This window comes from Tachypleus tridentatus, chromosome 3 (genome assembly GCF_004210375.1).
Source record: "Tachypleus tridentatus isolate NWPU-2018 chromosome 3, ASM421037v1, whole genome shotgun sequence".
NCBI classification, from domain to species: domain Eukaryota; kingdom Metazoa; phylum Arthropoda; class Merostomata; order Xiphosura; family Limulidae; genus Tachypleus; species Tachypleus tridentatus.
Genome location: NC_134827.1, coordinates 85034746 through 85054474, shown reverse-complemented (window position 1 = coordinate 85054474; position 19729 = coordinate 85034746). Strand labels below are relative to the sequence as shown.

General features: G+C 32.9%; 1 protein-coding gene across 2 annotated transcripts in view; it reads left to right on the top strand.

The window, feature by feature from the left end:
- LOC143247388 (cardioacceleratory peptide receptor-like) overlaps positions 1–19729 on the top strand; it is a 70047-nt gene that overhangs the window by 32040 nt on the left and 18278 nt on the right. For both annotated transcript variants that reach the window (XM_076495381.1, XM_076495382.1), the window contains exon 2: positions 16392–16527. In XM_076495381.1, the coding sequence (XP_076351496.1) occupies positions 16392–16527 (136 nt within the window). The remainder of the gene's footprint in view (positions 1–16391; positions 16528–19729) is intronic.

The following is a 19729-nucleotide window of genomic DNA, read 5'->3' as shown; positions in this document are numbered from 1 at the left end:
GCCCTTTCAGCAGTGGAGGCGTTATAATGTGACAGTCAATATCACTATTCGTTGGTAAAAGAGTAATCTAAGAGCTGGCGGTGGGTGATGATGACTAGCTGCCTTCCGTCTAGTCTTACACTACTAAATTAGGGACGGTTAGTGTAGATAACCCTCCTGTAGCTTTTAGTCTTACACTACTAAATTAGGGACGGTTAGTGTAGATAACCCTCCTGTAGCTTTTAGTCTTACACTACTAAATTAGGGACGGTTAGTGTAGATAACCCTCCTGTAGCTTTTAGTCTTACACTACTAAATTAGGGACGGTTAGTGTAGATAACCCTCCTGTAGCTTTTAGTCTTACACTACTAAATTAGGGACGGTTAGTGTAGATAACCCTCCTGTAGCTTTTAGTCTTACACTACTAAATTAGGGACGGTTAGTGTAGATAACCCTCCTGTAGCTTTTAGTCTTACACTACTAAATTAGGGACGGTTAGTGTAGATAACCCTCCTGTAGCTTTTAGTCTTACACTACTAAATTAGGGACGGTTAGTGTAGATAACCCTCATGTAGCTTTTAGTCTTACACTACTAAATTAGGGACGGTTAGTGTAGATAACTCTCCTGTAGCTTTTAGTCTTACACTACTAAATTAGGGACGGTTAGTGTAGATAACCCTCCTGTGTTTTTAGTCTTACACTACTAAATTAGGGACGGTTAGTGTAGATAACCCTCCTGTAGCTTTGTGCAAAATTGTCACAAAAACATATTTTCTTACAATTTTGTATTAAATAGACAGTAGAGTTTTGTCTTTTTTAAGGTAGCAACTTTTATTATTGTTATAAAGAAAGTTGTTATTTACACTATAAAGATTCTTTTATTTTCTATTTATTTGAAGCTAAACACAAGACTATACAATGGGCTATTTGTGCTCTGCTCACCATGGGTATTGAAACCCGATATTTCAACGTTGTAATTTCACAGACATACCGTTGCGACACTGAGGACTACACTATATATAGAAAACGTATAAGGCAAGATTATGACCACATGGTTATGCTAGCCCCTCGGTTTTTATTTGTAAAGATGTTATATGTTTAATCCATATCGTTAAAAGCATCGCTAAATATCTGAATCTTAAAGTATGCCACAAAGTTGAATACAGAAAGAAGTGAAGTGAAATATACAGAACGTATCATTAAACCACGTTCAAAGTCTTTCAGTGATAACATCAGAGAGTGAAAATAGAATAGTATACTATTAATCATAAGATGGTTGTCTTGAATCTTTATAAGTCACTAACATAATGCAGCTTATTTTGTTTGTTTGCAATTAAGCTCAAAGCTACACAATAGACTGTTTGTTCTTTTTGCAGCTTTTAGAGTTTTAACTTCGCAGACATAAAGCTGTGTCATCTGGGTGGGGTTGTGGAAATTATTCTGAGTGGATAATGACCAATAATAAAGTTGAATAAATAAAACCAGTTTTAACTGGTGTCCTGACACCAATAATTTAACGTTTTATTATTAACTGATTTATTGTTTATTATTGTTGTATTTTTATTATAATTTTTACTTTCATTGCTAACTCAAAATTTGTGTTTAGAACTAACTTAGACCTTCTAGGACGATCGATCCCTATGAGATATTGTTGATAATTTTAACAGTAAGAAAACCCTACTGGTGAAACAATGCATTTCAATATTAATTAGTGAAAACGTAGTAAAAGCATTTAATTAGCTATAATAAAAGCCATCTTAATTTTTAATTGCGCTTTAATTAGGTAGCTTAAATTTATTATTATTGTTACTAACATTTTATGCTACTGAACGAATATTAAAAAAGTAAACAAATAATAACAAAAGCACTGCAGTCTGTTGCACGTCCAATAATTTTCATTTTCATAATCTAGCTGATATCAAACTACGATAATTATAATTTTTGTTATTTTCCAAAAGCCAAAAAAAAAAGCATATTGATTTCTTTTAACACCACGTCCAACGAAGAATACACATATAAACGACATCCAAGTGGATATCTCTATTCAAGGAACACGCTTAACTCACACTCGATATGGATGGTTGCTTTCTAGAGGCTGAGGTTCTATCTTCTCGCAGCAGCCGCGAAAAGTCATATATTAAACAACAAAAACGATAAGACCATACTGAAGTTAGTGGAATTTGAACTTCCGTAGAACCTAAAAACTTCTGGAACTGTCCACTAGGGTTGATATGTGCGTAGTTGTGCAAATATTTCTTTGGCATAAGGCTAGCTACAAAAATACCATCGTTTGATTACTGAATCATCTTCATTTCACTGTGTTGATATTGCTCTACTAACAACAACTCTACTAAATATTCATTTGAAAGTCTCTAGATCTGAATAGAAATTTGCGAGTTTAATTTATGCTCACAAGAACTGATTTAATAAAATACTTTGTTTAAAAAGTTATTTAGTTCATCCGATAATATAAAGAACAAATACTTAAAGCGTCTTTTTCAGGGTTTCTTATTACTCTTCGATTATTTGATCTATTGTGTCATATCATACTCGATTTCCCATCATACCAAATATGCTCACTCTTTCAGCCGTGAGGGAGTAATAATGTGACGGCGAATCTCACTATTGGTTGGTAAAAGAGTAGCCCAAGATTTGGCGGTGGGTGGTGATAACTAACTGCCTTTCCTCTAGCCTAAAGGTGCTAAATTAGGGACGGCTAGCGCAGATAGCCCTTGTGTAGCTTTGCACGAAATTAAAAAAAACAAAAAAACAATTTGTATTTGATATAAACATGGTGGAAGGAAAACTTAGTTATTGTTTCATTTTCTGCTGGAAGCCCGTAGTCCTTTTTGGTATGGCAGTTGTAACAACTTGACAAAGCCAGATTCACCGGCCAACTATAACATAATAAAAACCATTGTGAGCACAAACCACAAACGTAAAAACAGAACTTATTATTGCTTCTAATTGAACAAATATATCGTCAGAGTCATGCCCTTGTGAGCCACTTAAATGAAATTGTTTTCTGTATGTTCGATTTACTTCTTTATTTGACTTCTAAAGCTGGGCACTGAAGCCCACTTCTAGATAAGTCCTGTGGTAGATTAGCGATATCAATCACAGGACAAAGAAGTCTCTGTGCTCTATTCTCTAATTGTTCTGTGCTGGATGTTTCTTTAATTACAGTGATAAGAAAAGAGTCAAGAAAGTCGAAAACAGTTTCACATGCTCTATTTCTTCAGAAGTAAGCTTACGTCGTTAAAATTCGAGGCTCGATTCCCTGTGGTTGACAGAGCACAAATGTCCGATTTCAAAATATTGCCGTGAAACGAAACAAAGACAAAATTATTTCCCAGTTCTAACGGATTGCTTAGTTAATATTTATTCACGGAAGTTTATAAAACCGTCAGAAATAACATCTTTTAATGTTTTATAAAAAATATTCAAACACAAGACAAAGGAAAATGCAAATTCGACAAAGATGGCGTTTATTTTTGTTTACTGTCAGAATGTTGATCTATTAACGAAAGAGAGTTCTTTTCGAATTGAAAATAGAAAATATTTGAGATAACTCTATTCAGTTTTGGAACCTTCTAAGTTTCTTAATTATAGTATGTATATAAACAATATTAATATGCATATCAACAATATTAGTATGTATATCAGCAGTATTAGTATGTATATCAACAATATTAGTATGTATATCAACAATAATGTATTATATCAACATTATTAGTAAATATCACCTGTCTTAATATGTATATCAACATTATTAATATATATCAAGAATATTGATATGCATATGAACAATATTATTATGTATATAACAATATTAGTGTGTATATCAACAATAATAGTGTGTATATCAACAATGTTAGTGTGTATATCAGCAATATTAATATGTATATCAACAATACTGATATGTATATCAGCAATATTAATATGTATATCAACAATATTGATATGTATATCAGCAATATTAATATGTTTATCAGTAAATTTAGTATGTATATCAGCTATATTAGTATGTATATAAACAATATTATTATGTACATCAAAATATTAGTATGTCTATCAACAATATTATTAAGGATATCAACAATAATAGTATGTATATCAACAATAAATAGTATGTATATTAACTACATTAATATGTATATCAACAATTCACGTATACCATGGATAACATCTCATGCAATTTCATAAATAGCTCAGTTAACTTCCTAAGAAAGCTAATGAAGGTAACAAATTTTTATGTGTTGTTTAAAAGAATTATTCAATTATGCTGGTGAATGCCCTTACTTGTAGGTAAAAGACGAAAGAAATCATGTAATCATTGTTGCTGGTGCCTAAATTGAACAATATTACGTCTTGAAAACATATATTTATGACTTACTAAAATGTATTTCACAAAAGTTTCAGTACAATAGAGACCTGTTCAAGTAGCAAATTTAGAGAAAATATTTTTCACCTTATTTTCGTATTTCACGAAAAGAAGAAACAATATAAATTTGAGTAATAGTAGAACTGCCACCATTAGCTACGAATTTTCATCTTAATTTTCACGTTAGATGAGTGTCACGTGAAGAGCGTACAAGTTTTTGCTTGCGGATAACACATCGCTTCAAGGAGTGATTAAGCTAGAGAAACCATACCTAAATAGCTCACAATTCACATTCTAAGCGTAAGTCTCCACTGTATGGATTTAGTCATTTATCAAGTCTAACGGAAAGTTTGTTTGTTTGTTTCTGTTTGAATGTTGCGCAAAGCTGCACGAGAACTATCTGCGCTAGCTGTCTCTAATTTAGCAGTGTAATACTATAGGGAAGGCAGCTAGTCATCACCACCCACCGCCAACTTTTGGGCTACTCTTTCACCATTAAAGAGTGGGATTGACCGTCACATTATAACACCACCACGGTTGAAAGAGCGAGCATATTTGGTGTGAGATGGAGTCGAACCCGCGACACTCAGATTACCAGTCGAACGCTTCAACCACATGGCCATGCCGAGCTCTCACGGAAAGACAAGCGAAAATGGAAAGTAGTTCGTAATGACGAGAAACTCACTTTAAGTAAAAATGTATCTGATATTATATGTATCTGGTATGGGTATAAACACTTTATTTAAGTACTGAACAATGTTTCGACCTTCTAAGAACATCTTCAGGTTAACAAAGAGAGACTTTGCACAAATGTTTTCCTTTATATTGGTTTAATTTTGGTTTTAGTTGTTGTGTATTCACACATTTTTAAGGCGTTTTTTTGTTCTTTGAATCTAGTTTCCATTTTTCTGCTTGTTTCTCCAATATAGAAGTAGTGTCAATTGTTGCATTGTAATTTTTAAATAATGTTGGTGTTGTGTTTGTCAGTGTAGTTTTTAAATAGTATGGACTTTATTTCTGTACCTGGTTTTTGAATAAATTTGGTGTTTACTGGAACGTTGTGTTTAGTTATACGTTTTTTATCCAAATGTCAGAAATATCTGTGAAGGTAGTTTTTTTTTTGTGAGTGTTTGCCTTTTCTCGAATATATATCTTCGAGATTAGAGATAGCAAGCGCAGATATATTTCGACAAACTTGACAATAAAACTCATCATAAATATTAACGTTAAGTAAATATAAATAGATTTGGCACACTATGTGGGGGAGCTGTACGAAAATAAGCAGAAGTGTTGTGAACATTTGTGCCTATGTCTTAATAAAGTCTCCAAGATAAACGTGTAGAAGAATACACAATGTTTTAATACTAATTAACTAAAAGTAGGCCTAGCACGGTCAGGTGGTTCGAGTGCTCAACTCGTAATCCGAGGGTCCCAGGTTCGAATCCCCTTCTTCAGCCATGGGGTCCTTATAATATGCGGTCAATCCAACTATTCGTTGGTAAAAGAGTAGACTAAAAGTTGGCGGTAGGTGGTGATGATTAGCTGTCTTCCCTTTCGTCTTACACTGCTAAATTAGGGACGGTTAGCGCAGATAGCCATCCTGTAGCTTTACCAAAAATTTGAAAAAAAGAAATAAAACTGGAAATATCTATTTGTTCTTGCTCTTTTTAACACATTTTATCAAAAAACACATAGTTGTATATGCTGTTTGTAATACAGTTTAACTAAAACCACACAGTTATATATGCTGTTTTAATACAATTTAACTTAAACCACACAGTTATATATGCTGTTTTAATACAGTTTAACTAAAACCACACAGCTATAAATGCTGTTTTAATACAATTTAACTTAAACCACACAGTTATATATGCTGTTTTAATACAAGTTAACTTAAACCACACAGTTATATATGCTGTTTTAATACAATTTAACTTTAACCACACAGTTATATGTTCTGTTTTAATACAGTTTAACTAAAACCACACAGTTATAAATGCTGTTTTAATACAATTTAACTTAAACCATACAGTTATATATGCTGTTTTAATGCAATTTGACTTAAACCACACGGTAATATATGCTGTTTTAATACAATTTAACTTTAACCACACAGTTATATGTTCTGTTTTAATACAGTTTAACTAAAACCACACAGTTATAAATGCTGTTTTAATACAATTTAACTTAAACCATACAGTTATATATGCTGTTTTAATACAGTTTAACTAAAACCACACAGTTATAAATGCTGTTTTAATACAATTTAACTTAAACCACACAGTTATATATGCTGTTTTAATACAGTTTAACTAAAACCACACAGTTATATATGATGTTTTTAATACAGTTTAACTAAAACCACATAATTATATATGATGTTTTTAATACAGTTTAACTAAAACCGCATAGTTATATATGATGTTTTTAATACAGTTTAACTAAAACCGCATAGTTATATATGATGTTTTTAATACAGTTTAACTAAAACCGCATAGTTATATATGATGTTTTAATACAGTTTAACTAAAACCGCATAGTTATATATGATGTTTTTAATACAGTTTAACTAAAACCGCATAGTTATATATGATGTTTTTAATACAGTTTAACTAAAACCGCATAGTTATATATGATGTTTTTAATACAGTTTAACTAAAACCGCATAGTTATATATGATATTTTTAATACAGTTTAACTAAAACCGCATAGTAATATATGATGTTTTTAATACAGTTTAACTAAAACCGCATAGTTATATATGCTGTTTATAATACGTTTTGAACGAAAACATGTATTTATACTTTTTTTAATAGTTCCAGCTGAACGTCAACGTATAAACAGATTTTATATTTTACATTTAAAATTGTTTGGACAATAAAATAAGCAAACATGTTTCAAAGACAATTTGATATCATTTGACTTCTCCTACTCTATTACATGAGTTACAATAACGTACTATTAAACCTGACACGAATTATTTAAATATATTACCATGAGTCGTCATTTAGCGAATAGTGAATCACTAATGTACGTAAAATAAACTCCGTAACGTTATATGACAATTCAGTATGTTTTATATATATTGATTTATGCACAATCTATTCGATTTTCTACACTGTTAGAGTATAAGTCACTCTCCGTTATCCACGTATGTTTGAGTTAACCGTCCATAAGAAGTTTCGCTACATTTTACTTTTTGCTTATAAAAGTAGAAACTTATAAGGACTAAGGTTCTTTCCGAGAGGTTAGTTCATTTAGTATAGACTTGTTTTATGGCAAAAGGGATTTTTAGTACAGTATATGCTATTTACCATAATTGTACATATGTACAAACAGGAAACTTGTTCTGTATTGAAAATAAGATAAGGAATTTTTTATGGCAAACCCAGTTAAGCTATTTGACGTCGTCTATAATTGTAAACTGCTAATTACAGTGAAGCAAACTGATCGGTAGCACCAGCCGCTAACTTTTGGGCTACTTACTCTCTATAAAGAAATAGCGGGATTTACCGTTCCATTATAACGTTCACACGGCTGAAACGGCGAGCATTTTAGACGCTGGGTTTCCACACAGTAATCCAAAGATTATGACCCGAATTCCCTAAAATAAGGGAAAAGTAACTGTTCCTAAGTTTAGAAAATGGTTACTTGATATATTTTAAAACAATTGAAATGTACTTTCGCTAATAAATATTTGAAATATTAAGACAAAATGCTCACTTACTTATAATATACGTTAATCTATACAATGTTTAAGTATTATCTCTTTACGTGCAAAATAATTCCGAGGAAAATATTAAATAAAAAATATGTACCATATGAATATACGTATATATACGAAATGACGTTTATGACAATTCAGTTATTTCGAATTCAAGTTTTCATTGTGGTATTTGTGTTGAATGTATTCTCTAATGCTATGTATTAAATCTTAATACAAAAAATGTAATAGAATATATAATTTTCGTAATTCTTAAAATATTATTTTTTTGCCTTGCCCCATTCTGTTATTAACAAATTTATCGTACTAATTTCACAAACCTTCATCAGAGTCTAACATACAGCGTCTAATGAAATATGGAGTGATGCCCAACATTTCGTGAGAAACATGTGTGAAGATTGTTTATTAAATTTGATATTGAGCACTAAGAAGCTATTTTATTACTTCTTTAAGATACAAAATCTCTTTGTTTTTGTTAAGTTGTAGTACTGAAACAAAACGAGTACTGTCTCAAACAAATATATTCTATTTGAAACAAAAAGTATTGTTTGAAGCGAAACAAGCACTGTGTGAAACAAAAAAGTACTGTCTGAAACAAAACGAGCACTGTGTGAAATAAAAAGTACTTTCTGAAACAAACCAAGGGCTGTGAGAAAGAGTATTGTTTGAAACAAAATCACCACTGTCTAAAACAAAAAGTATTGTTTGAAGCAGAACAAGCACTATCTGAAACAAAAGTATTGTTTGAAGCAGAACAAGCACTATCTGAAACAAAAAGTATTGTTTGAAGCAGAACAAGCACTATCTAAAACAAAAAGTATTGTTTGAAGCAGAACAAGCACTATCTAAAACAAAAAGTATTGTTTGAAGCAGAACAAGCACTATCTAAAACAAAAAGTATTGTCTGAAACAAACAACCACTGCCTAAAACAAAAGGTATTGTTTGAAGCAGAATAAGCACTATCCGAAACAGAAAACACTGAATTCGACTGAACAAAAATAAGAACAGTTCAGAAAACTTCTCAAGTAAATAAGCATTCTTCCTTTACGTGTCAAGTAAATAAGCATTCTTCCTTTACGTGTCAAGTAAATAAGCATTCTTCCTTTACGTGTCAAGTAACTAAGCATTCTTCCTTTACGTGTTAGAATATTTCACTAAAGTTACGTTTCACCAACTTGCACTTCTTATACGCATCTTTCTCTTGTTCATTACCAAATGCCTGTAAGATTTTTGCTGTATAGTGATATACGGATGTTATGTTTAGTTTTTTGAAGCATAATAACTTGTTTTGTTTTTGAAGTTCACGCAAAACTACACGAGTGATATCCGCGCTAGCCGCCCCTAATCAAACAGTGACAAGCTAGAAGTAGAGAAGCTAGTCAATCCATTCACCGACATCTTTATCAACGAATAGAGGGATTGTTCGTTACATTATAGTGCCTCCACTACTAAAAGGGTGAGCATGTTTGGCGACAAGGATTGGAAAGCGTGACTCACATACTGCGAATCGAGCGCCCTCACAACCAGACCATGCCAGGCCAATGATCATAAATACGTAACAAATACATTTTTAAGAATCAAACACAAAAGATTTATGAGTACTAATGCTTTGTCCAAGTACCTCCAGGCAAGTTTACTTTTTAATACGTGAATACAATTGATATAACTGGTCTTTGTTTGTTTGTTTGTTTTTTAATTTTGCACAAAGCTACACGAGGGCTATCTATGCTAGCCGTTCCTAATTTAGCAGTGTAAGACTAGAGGGAAGGCAGCTAGCCATCACCACCCACCGCCAACTCTTGGGCTACTCTTGTAGCAACGAATAGTGGGATTGACCGTCACATTATAACACACCAACAGCTGAAAGAGCGAGCATGTTTGGTGCGACCGAGATTCGAACCCGCGATCGTCAGATTACGAGTCGAGCGCCTTAACCCACCTGGCCATGCCGGGCCCGCTGGTCTTTGACTTGGAGATTTTCTAAATCACATACCCATTCTGTGGTATATTAGTATAAGAAAACAGAAATATCACAGTTTTTTTTGCTATTTAAACAAGAAGAGTTAAGACGAGAGTAACTTTGTTAAACCATAATCAATCATAGTTTGAAGAACCTATGTTATCTAATACGAGACGAGTTTTTGCGAATTCTGGTTGAGAATATGGTCGAACTATAGCTTTTATTTGTTTATTAATAACGAATATATGTATAGAAACAACTGACACGTTATGTATAGCTGTTAAACAAAACCATAGGTTTTTAATAAAGCTGATATTTTTATATACTCTATTTGGAAGCTGAATCAAACTATACCTTTATTTCTTTACTAATAACGAATATATATATATATATATATGGAAACAACTGACACGTGATCAATAGCTGTTACATAAAACCATAGCAGGATAATAATAGCTATTTTATAATAGACTGCTTCCATATATTTTAAAGGTAAGCTTTTATTATAATGTGGCATTATACTAAGAAGTGCAAATCATATATAAGGAGTCGAATTAAAATGTGAACTTCGCGTGTTCACAATTATATGCTTTTATAAACAGACCTCCGATTACACTATGTAACACAAATTTTGTTCCTAGATAGTATGTGTTATTTTTTCACTGCTTATATTGTAAAACTACAGAAAATGGCCATTATTCCCTCCAAACTTTACTTTTGTGACTTAGATAATGAAATTTAGAAAATAACCTATTTTCAATGTAAAAACGGGCAAATTTGCACATTTTCATTTACATAAACTCTCAATAAACCAACATATGAATCAAGATTTACATGTATTTTTACTAAAGTTATACAAAAATGAACAAAAATGTTTAGAAGTGAGTCGTTTTTCGAGATTTCACTTTCACGTATCAGCCCCCAAATTTTGTCTCCCATCATATTTTCGTTATACGTTCCCAGGTCACAAAAGCAAAGTTTGAAGAGAAAAATAGGTCTTTTCCATTTACTTTAGGGATAAGCAATTGGGAAATAACACTTTCTGTCCAGGAACAAGAAAAAAATAACAATTTTGTTACATAGTGTTATCACTCACAGATTTAGCTTTTTAATTTATCAGTCATTTAAACCTAAAACCACCACTCACACCATTTGAATATTAGTTATACAGTTAAAGAGACAGACACCTATTATGTAATACCACTTTCAAGGACTGTTATTACAGGAAATTGAGTTGATTTGTTAGTAATACATTTCAAATTTACCCTGTCCTAATCATTTGCACATCGTGGAAACTAAATATGGTGTGAAAAGCATTATGCACTCTATGTATTCCCCTCTGATGCAAAACTCAAGTAAAAGGGAAGACGTAGAGAAGTTCGTGCAATTGAATGTCCAATGATCAGTGATGTCGAGAAATGTTTTTGCATATATATAAATGTCCAATGATTTTTATTTAAGGATGTAATTTGCTTTTACCTTTTTAATTATCGACAAAAACAAATGTCTTGCTTGTTCTGTGTAGCTATATAACAAAATAACATGATTTGAGTGTCTACAATAGATATATATGTAAAGAAGATGGCGTGCTTAAAAGAAACTAATTTTACTACAAGCTCGAAATGGACATACCCAAAATATCTCTTAATATCCTGTGTTTGTGGTATGATCAAACCACATTATATACTTTCCAGATTTATTTTAAATTATAATATTTGTATTTACCCAAAAATGTTAAATTATTGTCATTAAAAATAAACAACTGTAAAGGAGAACACATGTGACGAGTTATTTTGATATATGTAATTAAAGTAATGGGACAATCATGTAATAAATTTTCAAAACATAAATGTTCAATAATTTATCGTAATAAAAGCTTTAACCATGCTTACAATTTTTATGTTTGTGTTATTGCTTTGAAAATAAATTTACTCAATAATAAGTTAACATCCCATAAATATTTATTTCCTTACTTTGCTGGAAAAAACTGAAGACAAACTCGACATATTATATAAGTTTGGAAAGCTCTGTGAATCGTTTATCATTTAGAAAATATTATGTTTGTCTAAGGTACGTTTGTAAAGAAATTTGCTCCAGACCACAGATAACATCAAATTAGACAGTTAAGAAGGCCCGGCATGGTCAGGTGGTTAAGGCGCTCGACTCTTAAACTGAGGGTTGAGAGTTCGACTCCCTGTCACACCAAACATGTTTGCTCTATTAGGCGTGGGGGCGTAATAAGTTACGGTCAATCCCACTATTCGTTGATAAAAGAGTAGCTCAAGAGTTGGCGGTGGGTGGTGATGACTAGCTGCCTTTCCTCTAGTCTTACACTGCTAAATTATGGATGGCTAGTGCAGATAGCTCTCATGTAGCTTTGCGCGAAATTCGAAAACAAAACAAACAAACAGTTAAGAAAGCCTAGCTCTTAATTGCTAAACCAAACCCAAAATCATTTGTAAAATCGTGTTAAAGCAACAGAAACCGAACAAGGTTAGCACCATTATTTCACATGTGTTCATAATCTTAACAAATATTTATATCAAATGATCGCAACGTCAAAAGTACGAATAAGTTTAGAGTCCGAAATTTATGTGTTAAATTCAAATATTCGTCTGTTATGTAAACCCATAGTCATATGTTCCGATAAGACTTAATATTTATGACAGTAAAAAAAAACAAAAACAAATAAAATCATATAGGCTAGTAAATCATGGTCTATAAAATCTAATAAAACTATAATGTTCAATACAGTTCTACTGATCGCAGCTGTTTGCGTTTCTTCAAGTTTTATTGAAACTAATATATTCTGTATTTTTACATAAACAGAAAGACCAGTTCGGTAAACATTCTCTAATATTCTTGTTATGAACGTGTCATAATTACAGTGCACGAACTGCCATCGTTTATTAACATTAGTAATTTACATGATAAATGTGCAAGTGTGAAACCATAAATACAATTATTCATCACCATTATACTGACAGATGCCTTAAACTAACATAACAATACCACAAATACATCAGAGTGGACTACCAAGAGAGTATATATACATATATATGTATATATATATTCAATAATAATAAACGCCAACATGCTTGTCGCTGCAAGGAATGTTAATATCGGGAGAGGAAGAAAGGGGTGGGGGAAAGAAAAGACGTCGAAATTGTATATAACAACTACATTTTAGATGATATATTATTATTTTGATTTTACAACTTATTCATAACTCGTCATAACATAAAATGTTTATCACGTTTAAAAAACTGTTACTGGAATTCATTTCCATCTGGCCAAGTGGTTAAAGCACTCGACTTGTAATTTGAGGGTCACGGGTTCAAGTTCCCGTCACATCAAACATGCTCGCTCTTCCAGCAGTGAGGGCGTTATAATGTGACGCTCAATCCTACTATTGAGTAAAAGAGTAGCCCAAGAGTTGGCGGTAGGTTGTGATGACTAACTGTTTTCCATCTAGTCTTACACTGCTAAATTAGGGACAGCTAGCGCAGATAGCCCTCGTGTAGCTTTGCGAGAAATTCAAACCATTTTGATCTAGCGTATTTTAATGAATAAACTTACAAAAATAACCAATATTTAACTGATTTATTTTTTCCTTACACTTACTAAACATCATAACAATACATCAATACTAGAAAAGATGTATAATAAGTTAGTATTTACGTTGGCTTATGCTCGACCTTGAAATCAACATATGATATGACCATCACGTTTTTTTAGTCAGCGATTTAATTAATTACCAAAGTACGCTAGCAGATGTTGTAATAAACCAATAGCAGGACTGTAGGATATGCATGTTAGGAATTATACATAGAATTTTATAAAGAAATGTTGTGTTTGGTTTGTTTTGAATTTCGTTCAAAGCTGCTCAAGGGCTATTTTCGCAAGCCGTCCCTAATTTAGCAGTTTAAGACTTGAGAGAAGGCAACTAGACATCTTGATATCTCTTGGGCTACTCTTTTGCCAAAAAATAGTGGGATTGACTGTCATATTATAACGCCCCCATGGCTGAAAAGGCGAGCATGTTTGGTGTGACGGGGATTCGAACTCGCGGCTTTCGGATTACGAGTCGAGAGCCTTAACCACCTGGTCATGCCGGGCCCAGATGTTCTGTACAAGAAGTTTGATGTTCTAAGCTACAGTATTGCTCACTAAATGCAATGATGTGTCGTCACATTTATTTATAAAACTAAATTACGGTTTTGAACAGGAATCATGTGGAAACTCAACTACTGATAGAGAACTATATCTCCTTCGAAATGTTGTACGCTACACTCTTCCATTCGTGTCGAAGATGTTTCTATCAAAAACTCTATAACCTCGCTTTCAAAGTCATTAATTATTTACGACTGACCATTTGGTACAATTTAAGCAAAAGTACCAGCTATTAACATGTTTGCAGCTCCGGTACAAACATTTTATACCCATATTGTTTGGAAACAGCTGTTTGTCCAGACGCCAAAGCTTGCTTTCACCTTCAATTAAATCATTAAACCGTGACTATTTCATCCAGAACACGTAACAAAGTAATCTACTCTGGAGATCGTAAAAGTTGAGTTTGTAATAAACTCTATTTAACTGAAAACAGACGTATATTAAATGGACTTTCAAATATTAATAAATAGAAGAGTTCAATTTCCGAAGGAAAAAGGACAAACACACATTGATACACCTCGTTAAACAGAAACAGAACGTCGACTTTGTATTTTGAAACAAATTTTGCTTGTTTCTTTTTGAATTTCGTACAAAAATACACTAGCTCTATCTGCGCTAGCCATGCCTAATTTAGCAGTGTAAGACCAGAGGGAAGGTAGCTAGTCATTAGCATCCACCGTCATGTTTTGGGCTACTCTTTTTTTACCAATGAATAGTGGGATTCATCGTCAATTTGTAACGCCATCACGGTTGAAAGGGCGAGGATGTTTAGTGTAACGGGGATTCGAACTTGCGACCCTCAGATTGCGAGTCTAGCGCATTAATAACCTGCCCATGCTGGGCCACGTTGAAATAGATTTGAGGCATAGTAGTCACGAGATGGTGCCAATAATACTAAGACGAGCCAAAAACTACAGTTTCGAATAATATCGTTTTACCTCGACAGATGGTAAATAGTTTTAGCGACGCTGCTTTACAAAAAAAAATCTATTTGCTGTACATGTTGTTTATTACATCTAAACTTTATTAGTAATGATTGCGAAATATCGAATGAAAATGTCAGGTTGGAAAAAATCACTAGTGGTTTCATCATTGCTGAAGGTTTGTTATATTAATTAAGAATGTTAAGTAAATCAGTTGGCAAAACAGAATTTGTGTTAAGATTTATCAGTCAGTTATCTTCTTCCTATCTAATCTGATGGTAAAAGTGTCTCGTGTAGATATAAGCCATTTTAACAATCGTTTGAAGTTAAACACAAAGCTATACGATAAGCTATCTGTGGCTATCTTCCAGTCACGGGTATCGCAACCCGGCTTCTAGCGTTGTAAGTCCGTACACATACCGCTATGCCACTGGCGAGCAGCTACTTTAAAAAATAGATATCGAAACATAGACTTTTAAAGTTTAGAGTAAACTGCAAGTAATAATATTTTCACCTGATACTTGTGCAAAATACACAATTTTTAAACGGTCAAAGCTGTCGGTATTTGCCTAAGATTATTAAATTACAGTGTTTGAAATAGTGAAACAGCATTAGAATGTTTTAGTCATAACTGAGATTACTTAATAATATTTTGAATTTACGTTTCAGTGAGGCCCGGTATGGCCAGGTGGTTAAGACACTCGACTCGTAATATAAGAATCGTGGGTTCTAATCCCTGTCACACCAAACATGTTAACCCTTTCGACCATGGGTGCGTTATAATGCAACAATCAATCCTACTATTCGTTGGCAAAAGAGTAGCCCAAAGGTTGGCGGTGGGTGGTGATGACTAGCTGCTTTCCCTCTAGTCTTACACTGCTAAATTAGGAACGACTAACGCAGATAGCCCACGTGTAGCTTTGCGCGAAATTAAAAAACGAATACGTTTCAGTGTGTTTGGTAGAACTTCAATATAAGCTGCATCAATATCCTTATTTTAAGAGCTCTGTGAAAAAGTTATCTGAATTTCATTGCAATATTAAGATATAATGTTTTAAATTATGTGATATATATTTAATGCACCCAAAATTATACTGAGAAAAGTCTAAAAGAAAATAAGTTGAACAAATCCATAAAAGTCATATAGCATTTAAAATTAAATAAAACACAGCACACAAAACTGATACGTGTTGTTTTCTATATAAGAAAATATATGTATCTATATAGGAATTTTTTCTGTATTTCAGACAGAACAAATCACTTTTATGTGGATTATCTTTGCTATGATCATAGTTGGAAATAGCTCTGTTCTGTTCAGACTATTGTCGTCCAAAAACAGAAAATGTCGAGTGAACTTCTTTATAATGCATCTTGCACTGGCAGGTAAGAGTTTATATTGTTTACATTGAGAATGTATGTATATATTCATATTCAACATTATAGCCTGTATCCTGGGAGCCTTTCAATTGGTGCAGCGTTTTTTATTTTTGTTTGGGCTAGTTTTTGTTTATAACATACACACACAGGACTTTGATGACCTTCTTGAGGCACAAATAATATCCAATGTTGATATATTTATCTATTTAGACAGATTCTTGACATAAGACAACCTCTGTCTTCCACATTTTTACCTTCTTCCAGTTTTTCCAGTTACGATCAGCCCTTCAGTTTCTTCTTTCCTTATAAACGTGTCGGAAGAACTCCAACTGTCCCTTTCTCATATTATTTAACTGTTTCTTTCTGCAACCTGCTCATGACAAGAAAATCTTTATTTCATGTGCGACTTGTCCAATACACCTTCATAATATAGTCCTTAAGAACAGAAACTTAATTACTTTTATTCTCTTTACCGTACTTGGCGATAATATAAGAATAGACGTATCCAAACACTTACACAAACTTGAAAGATGTGACATTGATGGGTTTAAAAGTACTGATGAGTATTTTTCAGCTGCGGCAAATCGGCTCATAGGACGTCTCTGATTTTTTTTTTCTTTTCAAGTACAAACTTTTAGATAATAACTCCTTCATCTCTTGACCGATTAGTGATTTATTTACACTTTTGGGCTCAGGAGATCAAACTTTTTTGATTGGTTTATTTTCCCAAGTCCAAGGTATCGTACATTAATTTAACCTAATCATGAATAGATGTTGTTGTTGTTGTTGTTTTGAATTAAGCACAAAACTACACAATGAGCTATCTGTGCTGTGCCCACCACGGGTATCGAAACCCGGATTTTAGCGTGTAAGTTCGCAGACATACCGCTGAGCCACTGGGGGGCTCATGAATAGAATAATTTTAATTTCAGAATGGGCTGATATAGTTTTTGATGAGTAATAAAATCGAATTAGGTATGGGCGCGCCCCCACACTTGGTATTGCTGGTACACAAAAATATGGCTAATAAAAAGGAAATAAGAAGGAATCCTCAATAGTCGAAGCACTTTAAGTTCACTAAGACAAGATTAAGCTATATTAATCTATGAGACTTTTATTTTCCTTACAGTTAGCTATATTTTTTGTGTTTTCTGTTATAATAGTAAAAGTGTTAATTCCCATACCAGCCGTCCAGAGTTACACTGACACAGAGGTGTTCTTTGAGCCGTTATGCCGCAGCTAAAAACATAAGATTTGAAATATTTGTATTCAATAATTTTGAAATTACAATGGCGCACAAATATACAGGCAGAAGGCTATAACAGAGGTAGTTGTATATGCATGTATGTTTTCTTATAGCAAAGCCACATTGGGCTACCTGTTGAATCCACTGAAGGGAATCGAAACCCTGATTTTAGCGTTGTAAATCCGTAGACTTATCTCTGTAAATTGTTGAATATTACAGAATAGATGACACATATATATGTTAACGTTTATTAATAAACATGGATATATTTAACAGTGAAATGTTGAATAATACAGAATAGATGACAGATGTATATATTAACGTTTTATTAATAAATATGGATATCTTTAACAGTGAAATGATGAATAATCTAAAATAGACAAAACAGTAACTGCCTGTATAAAAATTTGCTCCTCTTGTATTAAGATTTCGCAAGATGTATGACTTGTAAGATTTCAAAATATTTTACGTTAAATAATTGAAAGATTTAAAAAAAATGATTATTTAAATAACTTTTACGTTTATTTTTAAAATATTTTAATAATTAAAAAATTTAGAATTTTCAATATCGTAAACTGGTCAATAAAACGTCATCACAAGTTCTGAGCATAAGTTTAATTTGTTCAACAAAAACAAAATAGATGAAAAAAAAAGAAAATCCAGTATGTACTTGTTTGTTTGTTTTTTTTAAATTTCGCACAAAGCTGCTCGAGGGCTATCTGTGCTAGCCGTCCCTAATTTAGCAGTGTAAGACTAGAGGGACAGCAGCTAGTCATCAACACCCACCGCCAACTCTTGGGCTACTCTTTTACCAACGAATAGTGGGATTGGCCGTCACATTATAACGCCCCCACGGCTGAAAGGTCGAGCATGTTCAGCGCGACGGGGATGCGAACCCGCGACCCTCAGATTACGAGTAGCACGCCTTAACATGCTTGGCCATGGCGGGCTTCAGTATATACTATAACTAGCTCTGCAAGCGAAGGCTTAATCTATATTAGTATCTTGTAACTTTTAAAAGTGTTACTTCGTAGCTGCGAAACAAATTTCAGACAGTCTCGAAATTCTGAAACTATCATTTAATTTTAGGTTTGGTTTGGCTACTTAAAGGATAAATAACAGATACAGAAATAATAAAAAGTCGCGAGTTCGAATTCCCGTCACACCAAAATGCTCGCCCTTTCAGCCGTATGGGCGTTATAAGTGACAGTCAATCCCACTATTCGTTAGTAAAATAGTAGCCCAAGAGTTGGCTTTGGGTGATGATGACTAGCTTCCTTCCATCTCTAGTCTTACGCTGCCAAATTAGGGGCAATAAGCGCAGATAGCTCTCGAGTAGCTTTGCGCAAATTTCAAAAACCAACAAACAATAAAAACTCTCCAAACAACATACTGGATCTCTGAATCAGAAAAAAATGGTAAAATTCTAACGCTCACAAAGAATATCATTAAAATTCTTTACATGAAAAATAAAAGTTCCAATTATTTACTTTAAAGTTTCAGTAATATACAAAAAGCAAGTGAGACGACTCAAATGACAAAGATAAGATGACGTTTAATAGATTGTAGGAAAACCAAATTAAATTAATTTGGAAATTTTACTATCTTCTTTAAGGAATTATATGGTACGTTTTTTGTGTTTTTTTATTTTAACAGATTTTAAGTCTCCATTGACATTTCAATGTATTATAGCAATAGGACTCGTTTATAGAATTTTGGGAGCATTTTTATTATAAGGTAAAGTCTTCATAATTGCAAGGATTTCCAGTCGCTGAGCAGAACGTTCACGGGCTTACAACATTTGAAATCAGGGTTTGATACTCGCTGTGGGTGCGGAGCAGATAGCTTAATCAGTAGTTTTATACTTAAGAACAGTAAGTACAGTTATAGTAATTTTGATTAGAAACACAACAGAATATGTCTACTTATGGATGAAATTATGTAATAATTTATTTTCTAAAG